The sequence below is a fragment of the Mercenaria mercenaria genome, chromosome 1 (genome assembly GCF_021730395.1).
Source record: "Mercenaria mercenaria strain notata chromosome 1, MADL_Memer_1, whole genome shotgun sequence".
Taxonomy (NCBI): Eukaryota; Metazoa; Mollusca; class Bivalvia; order Venerida; family Veneridae; genus Mercenaria; species Mercenaria mercenaria.
In genome coordinates this window covers 1541430-1553698 of record NC_069361.1, presented here as the reverse complement: position 1 = coordinate 1553698, position 12269 = coordinate 1541430, and the positions used below count along the sequence as shown (strand labels likewise).

Genomic DNA, 12269 nt, shown 5'->3' with positions numbered 1-12269 from the left:
AGATGATAACTTGAAAACGCTTGGGCCTAGGATAATAAATTTTGGTACACGTGTAACATCATGAAATACAGGTCAAGTTCGACATTTAGGTTAATAGGCCAAAGGTCAAGGTAACAGTGACTCAGAACAGTTAAACGGTTTCTGGATGATTACTTGAGGATGCTTGGCCCTAGGATCATAAATTTTTGTACACAGGTTTAACATAAAACAATGGTCAAGTTTGATTTTGAAGTAAATAGGTCAAAGGTCAAGGTCACAGTGACACGAAACAGTTCAACAGTTTCCGGATGATAACTTGGGCCTAGGATCATGAAAATTGATACGTAGGTTGTTCATGTCCAGCAGGTGACACCTAATAATTTTGAGGTCAGTAGGTCACAGGTCGAGGTCACATTGACCCGGAACATTTAAACAGTTTTTGGCCAATAATGTCAAAATGCTTGTGCCTAGGATCACAAAACTTAATAGGTGTTGCTCATGACCAGCAGATGACCCCTATTTATCTCAAGTTCAAAAAAGTCAAAGGTCAGAGTGACTCTGAACATTTAAAGCTTTTCTGGACAATAACTTGAGAATGCTTGGGCCGAGGATAATTTCATAGGGAGGTTGATCATGTCCAGCAGATGACCCTATTTATTTTGAAGTCAGTAGGTCAAAGGTCAAGCAAGTTGAGCTTTGACATTGGCCTAGTTCTGTGACAAGGCTATATTGTGGGGGTATAATTCATTACTCCTGTGACAACCCTAGATTTTGAGGGAGTGGCAAGGTGGGGAAATGGAGGATGTCAATTAAGCTTTAGTGTATTTGAGAAATGACCTTTATAAGCATTATAAAAATTTCATTAAGGCCATCAATGAAAATTGTTTGTAGTCCCTGTGTGTTGGAAGTTTTAGGTAGGTAGAGATTTTTTTTTGTTTTTATTTTTTAGAAGAAATTGAGGATGATTTACTTAGCAGACATTCAACCAGGAATTTCAGGGAACACAAACATTCATGCAGATATTCAGACAAATTCGTGTTTATGTCATTTTTGTATCAGTGTCTTTTCGTTACAGGTATTCTACAAACTAAAGTTAATATTTAATAGCAAATGCAGAAGCACTTGCTAATAATTATCTAGTTTATTGGTTAAAAAGCTTGTAAAGCTTTTGGTATAATACAAATTATTTTTTTTTATAAATTTCATATCACTATGACTACACTGCAAATGAGAAGAAGATATATGTCACCTTTTACGGAGAATTAATCAACAAAATGTCTTGTCAGAGAGACTTATTTTTGACAGCCAATAAGGTCTAGAACAGATTCACAAACATTCTCCCATGATGTTTTCAGAACATATTCTCCATTTTCGAATTTCCAAAGAATTCTGGTATTATTCTGATAGAGTTCTTTCAGTGTTGACTTCATGTTGTCAGGGTTGACTTGTTCTATAAGCATCAGTACAATTGGCACCCTTTCCTGATAAGCCTTATCTAATTCAGAAAGACAAAAGTTACTAGCTAGGAAGTTGTTCGAAACTACAACGATTAAGACTGATGCAGTATCGAGCAATCTGAAGGTTTCCTCGTGGGTGTTAAAACCCGGCCGAAAATGCTAGTCTCCGGTACAGACCAGAGTTCTGTCTATGCCAGTCATCAGTTGTAGGTTTTCATTGAGTTGCTCCAGTATATGTGAGTGAACAAATTCTTCGTCTTCATTGTTGAATGATAGAAATACAGCAAACTGGTATTTCCCGTCACCATCTCTTAAATTGTTTATGACATTTGTTCTGTTTTGACTCTTCTTCTTTCGCTTGTATCTTTTGTATATGATTATTGCGCAGGAAAATAAAATAAGAAATATCACTGCTGCTGAAATGCTGGTGGAAATTATAACTGTTTTCCACTCACAGATTTTCTGTACCATTTCTACAGTGTTGACATTTATGTCATTGTGTTGTCCATTTTCATCCAAGCATTTCAGCCTTTGAGAATCCATGTTGATGAGACTTGTAGATATAAGCCACTGGATGAAAGGTTTAGCTTCACAAACTGAGCACAAAATTGGATTTAACCTCAAAATCACATTGGGTTTAGGTTTTATTTTGCTTTCTTGTGGAATAGAGTTTAAAAAGTTTATAGACAGGGAATCCAGAATATGAATGTTGTTACCTTGTAAGTCAAGAACTTTCAGATTTTCAAGGTCATTTAAGTTGAAGGTCACCTGCTCCAGTTTGTTAAATGAAAGGTCAGCTACTTCAATAGATTGTTGATTTTTAAAGAGTTTGGAAGGAATTTTTTGTAATCCATTAGCTGACAGTCGAATTAGTTTTAAATATCTTAGTCCTGAAAACAGATTCTGAAACAAAAACCTGTCCTCAGCGACCATTTTGTACAACTGGTTTTTAGATAAGTGTAAGTGCCTGAGGTTTGGGACACAGGACAGAAATGTTGGATGCAAAAATTCCATTCCATTGTCAGATATATCAAGGTTCTGAATTGCAGAAAAATAGAACTTATCACAAAGCAGTCGAACATCAACTCGTTTGATGTTATTTTGTTGTAGTTTAATAGTCTTTGTATACCACTTGGGATCTATGTCTATTTGGATGGTTATATTATATAACCAGAAAGAAGTTAAATGTGGAACAATGCCACTGTAGTTAACAGTTTTTGGGGCAAACATTTTTTTGTAATCCCAAAAACGAGTTCTAGAAAAGACTAAAGTGGTGTTGTAAGCAGTTAATTTGCCAGGTGGAAAAGGTAGTACTTGTTTTGGCAGTACAGCATGAAATAAATCAAACACTTGTAGATGTTTTGCAACATCTGCTGACAGTGAAGTATCATGAAAATCGCTAATTGTTGCATAGGATGCATTGAGAACTTCTATGTATTTAAATTTCTCCAGTGATGTAAGATTTAAATCAGATACTTGGGAAATACTGATGTCAATGTTGGTTATGTTTCTTGGAAGTAGAGCTTCTACTAAGTTGTCATCAAAAGCGTATGTACCTCTGTATAGGTTCCAGTGAGATAGAACAATTTTTTTCAATCCTGGAAGTATATTTGATCCATTTATTGCTAATTTAAAATCTTCAATTGTGAGGTTCCCACAGCCATTGAACTCTAGTGTTTTCACGTGGTCCAATCCAAAAAAAAAAGTTTTGAAATATTTGTGGGTACCAAACACGTATATGGAGCTCCTGTAGTGACTTCAGTCGGTTAAAACAGCCATCTAGAAATACCAAATGTGTATATTCATCTTCAGTGAATTCCAAATATTGTAATTTTCTCCAATTTTCATCCATAAAAGTTGAAGTATTTAGTACCAGAGTGTCTGGTGTTTCGTTATCTAGGTGAAATTTTAAATTCCTGTTGGAATATCCTTAGGTATGTGGTTACACACAATAGTTACTGTGTCATACTGTCTACATTTTCTACTCAAAACTTTTTTTCCATTAAGAACAGATAAATAAGGAATCAGTGTTACCAGTAAAATTACACTCATTTTCATTTTAAATTTTAAGAAGTGAACTCCTTGTATATTAACTACTAGTAACAGATGTTTATCTCAACAAGGAAGTTTGGAAAAGGTACCAAATAAGGAAATTAAACTGCTGTAATTAAACAAAATATTCTCTTGACAAATATTGATTTAACAGCTTTTTATTTGAGGCCATTAGTTTTTTTAGCTTACCTGAGCCAAAGGCTCATGGTGAGCATTTGTGACCGCTCAATGTCTGACGTGTGTCGTCCGTCCGTCAACATTTCTAAAAAAATCTTCTTGAAAATCACAGGGCAAAATTACACCAAATTTCACAGGGATGATTCTTGGGTGGCCCCCTTTCAATCTTGTTCAAAGAATTGATTTCCATGCAGAACTCTGGTTGCCATGGCAACCGAAAGGAAAAACTTTAAAAATCTTCTTGTCCAAAACCACAGGGCCTAGAGCTTAGATATCTGGTGTGTAGCATCATCTAGTGGTCCTCTACCAAAATTGTTCAAATTATCCCCCTAGGGTCAAATATGGCCCCACCCCGGGGGTCACATGGTTTATATAGACTTATATAGGGAAAACTTTGAAAATCTTCTTGTACAAAACCACATGACTTTCGGCTTTGATATTTGGTATGTAGTATCATCTAGTAGTCCTCTACCAAGATTGTTCAAATTATCCCCCTAGGGTCAAATATGGCCCCGCCCCGGGGGTCCCAAGTTTTACATAGACTTATATAGGAAAAAAAGTTTAAAAATCTTCTTGTCTCAAACCACAACACTTAGACCTTTGATATTTGGTTTGTAGCATTGTGTTATGGTTCTCAATCAAAATTATTCATATTGTACCCCTGGGGTGAAAAGAGGCCCTGCGCTGGGGTCCAAAGTTTTATATAGACTTATTTAGGAAAAAAACTTTAAAAATTCTCTTGTCTGAAACCATAGGACCTAGGCTTTTGATATTTGGTATGATGCATTGTCTTGTAGTCCTCTACCAAAATTGTTCAAATTATGCCCCAGGGGTTAAAAGAGGCCTGCCCTGGGGTCACTTAGTTATTATGTGAGTTATACAGGAAAAACTACTTAAAAAATCATTTGATCCTATTTTCAAGACTGTTTAATTATAATTACCTGATGACCCCCAAGTAATATGATGTCACTTGACTGTGACCTACCTACCTATTTTCTTGTTCTTTAAGATACAGCCTTGAAATTTTGATGACATACACAGTTTTGCACACCAATCGTAAAACTGAATTTCATTGACCATGAATGTGACCTACTGACTTTCATTATATTTTATCATCAGTTTGACATTTGAAACATGTAGATCATATTACTCAGGTGAACGATCCAGGGTCATCATGACCCTCTTGTTTAAATAAAGGTGTTACTTTAGCAATTTTGAAAATTGAAGGAAATGTACCCTTGTTAATACTAAGATTCATGCATGCACAGATTCTGATGTAACTTGGCACAATTGTACACCATCAGGAGACAGTGTATCATGCGCAGGTCCCTTCTTTAGAATAACTTCCCTTTGTTGTTACTTTAAACAGCCTATATTGTAACTTTTTCATTAATAGTCGTAGGGAAAAATCGAGACCACTTTTCTGTAGTACAACATACATGTTACATTCAATTTTGAGGTGTATTTTGACCTACCTCTACCTGGTAAGAATTTGTATGTGGACTTTTTTTTTTCTTTTTTTTTTTCTTTTTAAGATTAACTTTCCCTTACAATAATTACTAAACAACCACAAAATTAAAATTCCATTTGCAAATACAAGTGCTAGTGTAAAGAAATTTGCTGTGACTGGTGTATACTGTGACATTCTGGCACACTTGTTTTTATTTTTTAATCCTCCACCACGAGTGGTGGGGGTTATAGGAATGGTCTCCGTCTATCCTTCCATCCTTCTGTCTGTCTGTAACACTTTCGTGTCTGCTCCATATCTCCTAAACCCATTGAAGGATTTTCTTGAAACTTGGGTCAAATGATTACCTCATAAAGACGATGTGCAGAACTAATGAGTCAGCCTTGTTGGCTCAAGGTCAAGGTCAACTCAAGGTCAAAGTTTTAAGCCTTCCATTTCGTGTCCGCTCTGTATCTCCTAAATCCCTTAAAGGAATTTTATAAAACTTTCGTCAAGTCATGACCTCATCAAGAACTCATGGGTCATTCATGTCAACTAAAGGTCAAGGTCACAACTGAAGGTCAAAGGTTTGAGCTCTATATCTCCTAAACCCCTTGAAGGATTTTCATGAAACTTAGGTCAAATGATCACCTCATCAAGACGATGTGCGGAATTCATGACTCAGCCATGTCAGTTCAATGTCAAGGTCACAGCTCAAGGTCAGAAGTTTACTCTTTCACTATCCATAACAGTGGCGAGGGATTTTTCTCTCTTTCAGACTGCCTTGTTCTTTCAGGATGTATTCCCCTTTGTTGTTTCTATAAATAACTTATATGTTAACTTTTTTTATAATCGGCCAAACAATTCCATATGAAAACAACTGTAGGTTTTTATATATGCAAATTTTGATCCGTGTTTGGTTGTAACATATATTGTATATATAGTACAATATTGTTTTTATATCATTGACAGATATCAGAAAATGCTATACTGCAGTAGCGAAAATTAGGTGTATTCCAGTAGGGGACTTTGTATTGCATGGCAATACTTCATTCACTTTTTATTTCATGTAGTAACCATTATAATGTTTCTTAAAAAATTTACCAGAGAAAAATTAATTGATATTTGTTTGTTTGAAAATACCAGATATATATATTTCACAGTGAAAATACAAGATATAATTATTATATTTTTTCACTGTTAAAATACCAGATACATATTTTTCACTGTTAAAATACCAGATACATATTATTCACTGTGAAAATACCAGATGCATATTTTTCATTGTGAAAATGCCAGATGCATCTTTTTCACTGTGAAAATACTAGATACATATTTTTCACTGAGAAAATACCAGATATATTTCACTCTAATATTAAGATAATTCACTGACAAATGTATAAAAAGCTGTGTCTAAGACTAAAAACTCCTGCATCTAACATGTTGTTTTATTGCACAGTTTTAAATTGACCAGTAGCAAGGTTCCATTGACAAACTTGTTGTAACAGTATTACTTTACCGCTCAGTGTAACATTCAGACAGTGGGGAAGTCCAGACCAGACCAGAATCAGTGTCAACAACAAGTGGTAAAGAAGATGATGATATAGAAATAGATGATCCATCTGATGATAATGATACAGTCAAAGGTACTGACGGAGAAGGTATACATCTTATTAACATCTTATCAACATCATTGCCAGATATTCACCTTACAATAAGAGGTCTCTGTGACCAGGTGCTTTTAGTTATAGACTTTGAATGGCTTGCCTCTGCTTATGGAAGGTCGGTGGTTCTACCCAGTGCCAGTTTGTGCTTAAAATAATTAGCAACCTGTATTGTGAACGTAACTGGGAATTCAGAAATGTGATCTTTGTATAGTATGTTACTCTGGAGTTTTGTATAGTGTGTTACAACTCTTTTCAAGTGGGAGATAGTTTCCGAAATTGTCTGAGGTGCATTGACTCCATGTAAGCGTGGTAAACCGAGGTAACACTGTACTTGCCCACATGTTAATTTTAGTTCCTAAACATTTTTCTATGATTGGTAGCAATTTTATCAGTGTTCTTTTCACTTAGAATCTTGAAGTGATGATATAACATCATTTATTTGTTAAACATAGAATTAAGCCCAGATCAAGCATATGGAAGTGTAATCATTTGACATATAAATGGAAATCTTCATTTTACTTGATTAAACTAGCAACATTTCAATCTTTCTGAAGGTTAAATATTTGAATACGAATGTTGATATGTGTACGAAACTGAAACTATGTCTTGAATTGGTTTGGAATTTGCAGATCTTTAATCATTGACAAAGATCGGAAAATTAGGCCTATTTTTATTTTAACCAAATGAAAGACAATGACTGTGAGAAGTTTAATGAAAATCTTCATTGTAGAAATTTTACCTCATGAGAATATGTCATTAAAATTGAGATTCTCCTATGGACTCTGATTCTGAAAATTCTAAAGAAGGTCAATTTTGCAAATAATGTAGCAAACAGCTCAGTCTTTATTTTTACTGACCAGACTTTCTTAGTATATCTTGATGTTACAAAAATCAAATTGTATGTATTACTTCATAGAAAAATATTTGATCTAACAAGCATAATATTTTGAGCTAAAGAAGTGTCTTTTTGTGCCCCCAGCACTGAGTAGATTTAGTCTCGTCCCTGCATCCATCTGTCAGAAGAGTTTGTGATGCGCCTAGCTAAAATACGCTCGAAATGAATTGATAACCTTGCTTGAGTCTTAATCATGATATGAACTTGCGCACCTCCTATTTTTGTCTGGCTCCGCCCCCTGTATTTCCAGAGTTATAGCCCCTGAAATAGTCAAAAATGCACATTTTCACCTTGTGACATGCCTAGATCAAAACATATTTCATATAAATTGATGAAACCTTGCATGAAATTTAGTCAGAAAGATTGCCCTGATAAAATCTAGATCAAGTTTGATATGTGTCATCTGGCGTCAAAAACTAGGTCACTAGGTCATATCAAAGAAAAACCTGGTGTAGACAATAGGGACTGCATTTTACACTGGATCTTCATTAAATTTGATAAGAATGTTTGTCTGGATGAAATCTAGGTGAAGTTTGTATATGGGTCATCTAGGTTAAAACAACTAGGTCAAATTGAAGAAAAACCTTGTGTATGCAATAGGGGCTGCATTTTACCCTGTATATTCATAAAATTTAATCAAAATGAACCTTGATGAAATCTAAGTCAAGTTTGAATATAGGTCATTGTGGGTCAAAAAACTAGGTCACTAGGTTAAATCAAAGAAAAACCTTGTGTATGCGATAGAGGCTGTATTTTTCAATTGATCATCATGAAATTTGGTCAGAATGATTGCCTTGATCGAATGTAGGTCAAGTTTGAATATAAATTATCTGGGGTAAAAAACTAGGTCACTAGGTCATATCAAAGAAAAGCCTTGTGTATGCAATAGGGACTGCATTTTACACTGAATTTTCATGAAATTAGATCAGAATGGTTGTCTTGATGAAGTCTAGGTCATTATTGAATATAGATAATCTTTGGTGAAATACTAGGTCACTAGGTCAAATCAAAGAAAAACATTGTGTATGCAACAGGGACTTCATTTTACACCAGATATTCATGAAATTTGATCAGAGTGTTTGTCTTCTTATGAACATACGTCCGCAACAGAGTGCAGTTTATGCACCTTCCATAAACCTGAGAATATGGCACCTTCGCCTAAGCCAGCCATGCCAGTAACCTTCATAATATGATGCATCCACATCCTCAAAAAATGGGTGTTTCAACACCACATATATAGGAGACCTGCACATGGCTGACATTTCAACGGGTTCGAAATCTGCATACACTACACTATTAAGTGGCTATCAATGTTGAGAACCTGTGTCTCAATTACTTGTTACATTTTCATTGTGTAATAGCCACAGAAGACCACCTAACAGAAGGTATTTTAGCAACCTTTTTTTTAAATAATCCCTTAAAGGGAGGTAATTCATATGAAAAACAGAAGACGGCCGTAACACCCCCACTTCGAGGAAGTCATCATATACTATATGATGACGTAAAGTTCATTACAAACTGATAATTCCCATATCATATGTGGTACTTAGAATTCCACACTCGTTGGTGGTACATTCCCGGACAAGCCCCCATCTTACGAACATATGTCCGCAACAGAGTGCAGTGTATGCATGTTCCATAACCCTGAGAATACGGCACCTTCTCCTAAGCCAGCCATGCCGGTAACCTACATAATACCATGCATCCACATCCTCAAAAAAAAGGATGTTTCAACACCGCATATATAGGAGAACTGCACATGGCCTAGAATAATGAATCCTTTATATAAAATGTTTGTTGAGGCTATACCCCTTAAGACTGCAAACATATATATTATTTCCTCTTATTTGTGATGCATGTACCTGGGGGGCAAACCCTGTGTCCTACAGACACAATCTAGTTTAAGTCTTGTGCAATAAGCATGTGAGAAAGAATTTTGAAAACTTCATTAAAGATTAGTTTGCTTTGCTAGGTCAGTTGCCAAGACGATGGGAATACAGTCCTGGGCTGTATGTTTCATCACCAGAGTGAAAATTTGGCAAAACATCCAGGAATAATTATTGCATGTGCTGCCTCTGACCACTTGAAATTAAACTTCCTTGTTCAAGAAGATAAAATCTAATTATGTTAAAAAAGTTGCAAATATTATGGTTGGCGTGGTGATGACCTTTGATTTTGAAGATCTTTAATCCATACATGTGTAATAGAGTAAATGGAACATTTCTACTTGAAGGATGGATCACTTATACACATAATGATTATAATTATGACAGGTGGCGTTCACCCTTGTGCCATTTGCAAGACATTGGTAGAGTCTTCTTTTGACCATAAAGAGTTGTGAGTTGTACAGCATCATAAAGTCAGACTTGACAGCAGAAATGATGGAGTGCAGTAACTGTTGATGTACATTTGTATGGAGGAGATACACACTGTGAGTACAGTAAGCTGTTGTTTTATCTTAGTGACATGTTTTAGCTCACCTGAACCAAAAGTTCAGGGTGAGCTATAAGTAAAGGTGGATGGTCTGTGGTCACTTATCAATTATCCATCATCCTCAGTTTACATAAAACTCTTTATCTCCGAAACTACTGGTTAGAATTACACCAAACTTTGTAACATACTTCTCAAATTTGTTCAAATGGTTCAGGGGCTGCCAGAGCTTGAAAAACACCTTTCAACATTTACTCATGTACTGCTTGATGAATCTTCACCAAACTTGATCTATCACGTTGGTTTAAATATTTCTGCTTACCCCTTTTCCGCTGCTGTCAGATTTAACACATCTAAGGTGAGCAACTTAAAAAACTTATACATAGGGCCATCATGGCCTTCTTGTTAAAAAGCTTGCTTACCTGCCACTCTTAGTCCTTGCAGTGAGTATAAGCTTGCACCATTGAACACTTTTGGTTGTTTTTTCTTTGTCCTCACAACGGGATCTTCATACAACTTTGTATGTAGCATTTTTATAAACTCCTCTGATAAATTCATCAAATGGGGGCACTTAACCCATTTAAGGGTACATTAGTGCATAAAGTAGAAATAATTTTTAGCTAACATGAACATGCTAAAGATGAGCTATTGACCATGCTGTGTCCATTGTTCATTGCCACATGTCAGCATTTTGACACTAGAGTTTTCAATTTTAGCCCAATTTCAATGAAACTTGTTCAGCATATTACCCTCAGTGAAATGTTAGACAAGTTTGTATGTAAGATCTAGATCAATAGGTTATTTAATAGGATTTTATCATGTAATTCATCTTTATGAAACTTTGTCAGAATGTTTGTTCCTATTGAATTTAAGACAATTTTAAAACTGGAATGCCAGAGGTCAAGCACTAGGCCATTAAAGGTGCAAAATAAAGGCAAAGGAATAGACATAAATCTTGAAACAAGACTACACATTATGAAATTATACTACTAAACATTACAATAGCAGTGCAGTATTCCCTTGAAATCAACACATGTACAGAGAAATAAATTTTCTTAGACTGACATGGGTGGTCATTTTGTCCTACTTTCGTGTTTATCTCTTTTCCGTAATCGGTTGGAAATTCTTCGGGATCAAATGATTTTAAATTCAAACGAATATCCGTTTAAAAAACGTGCGACAAAATGACTGTATTTCCATGATTAGCATGAAAAATATTAGATGTACGAATTTTTATTTTCAAACTGACATTGAAATATATTAGGCTAAGACAATGTGTCTAATGCCTAAAATTTTATTGAATTAATGTAGCCATATGTACATAAATCAGTGTATTTAGGTAATTTTCAATCACATTTTGTTTCTTCTACAGTGTGAGAAAGTTATTCATTTATATTCTTAAAACTGTGCTGACAAGGGATTGACTGAGAATGTTTGCAGTCGAAGTTGTGAAAACACTTTTATTCGGGAAGGGCCTAAATTGTCCTCCCGAAAACTTGTAGTATAGCTGTATATTACCTGCATCATAAGAATGATTTTCATGAAGTTTTTGTGAGTTACAAGAATTTTGAATTTCCTATGCTAAGTTTGTAAAAAATCACGTGATCGTTTGGGAATATAATAGATGTTGCATCTATTTATAAATTATAGTCTCGTTTCGGAGGATTCTTCCGAAAACTTCCGAAGATGTGCGACGAGTTCGTAAGCAGTCGGAAAACATACTTTTGGTTTGAAATTAGCAATCTTTATATGTTTTTTTTTTTTTTGGTGTAAGCGACATAAGCTAAGGCAGTGTTTTCTTACTCACAAATAAATTGGACTAGATCTATATCATTAATTTCAGAAGTGATATTAGGCAATTAAACCATACGAAAATAAATTGGAGTATATATAAGTACATATAAAAGGACAATATATAGACACCATGAGTGCAGAAAGGGATAATTTGTTCCAAAATGTAAGTGACAGTGAAGTGTTGAATAAACAACATGGTGTCCCATTAGTATTTTTCCAAGAGAAAAGTCTGTATGGGAACAAGAAACCGGATTTTGAACACTGGTTGAAGCATGAAGAAATATTCATGAGTATTTGATGTGATTGATGAAACACATATCACAGGCCTTCAGTGGGTTCGGGGCATGTGGAGAATTTACCTGGATAACCTA

At 35.1% G+C, this 12269-nt stretch overlaps 1 protein-coding gene across 1 annotated transcript; it reads right to left on the bottom strand.

Annotated features, from left to right (window-relative positions):
* Nucleotides 1–1595: 1595 nt before the first annotated feature.
* LOC128547995 (toll-like receptor 4) lies at nt 1596–10635 on the bottom strand. The gene is made up of 2 exons (XM_053522173.1): nt 10527–10635; nt 1596–3034 (listed from the first exon to the last, which is right to left on the bottom strand). Exons 1-2 carry the CDS (start codon nt 10633–10635, stop codon nt 1596–1598), a joined length of 1548 nt encoding a protein of 515 aa, XP_053378148.1.
* Nucleotides 10636–12269: the final 1634 nt, after the last annotated feature.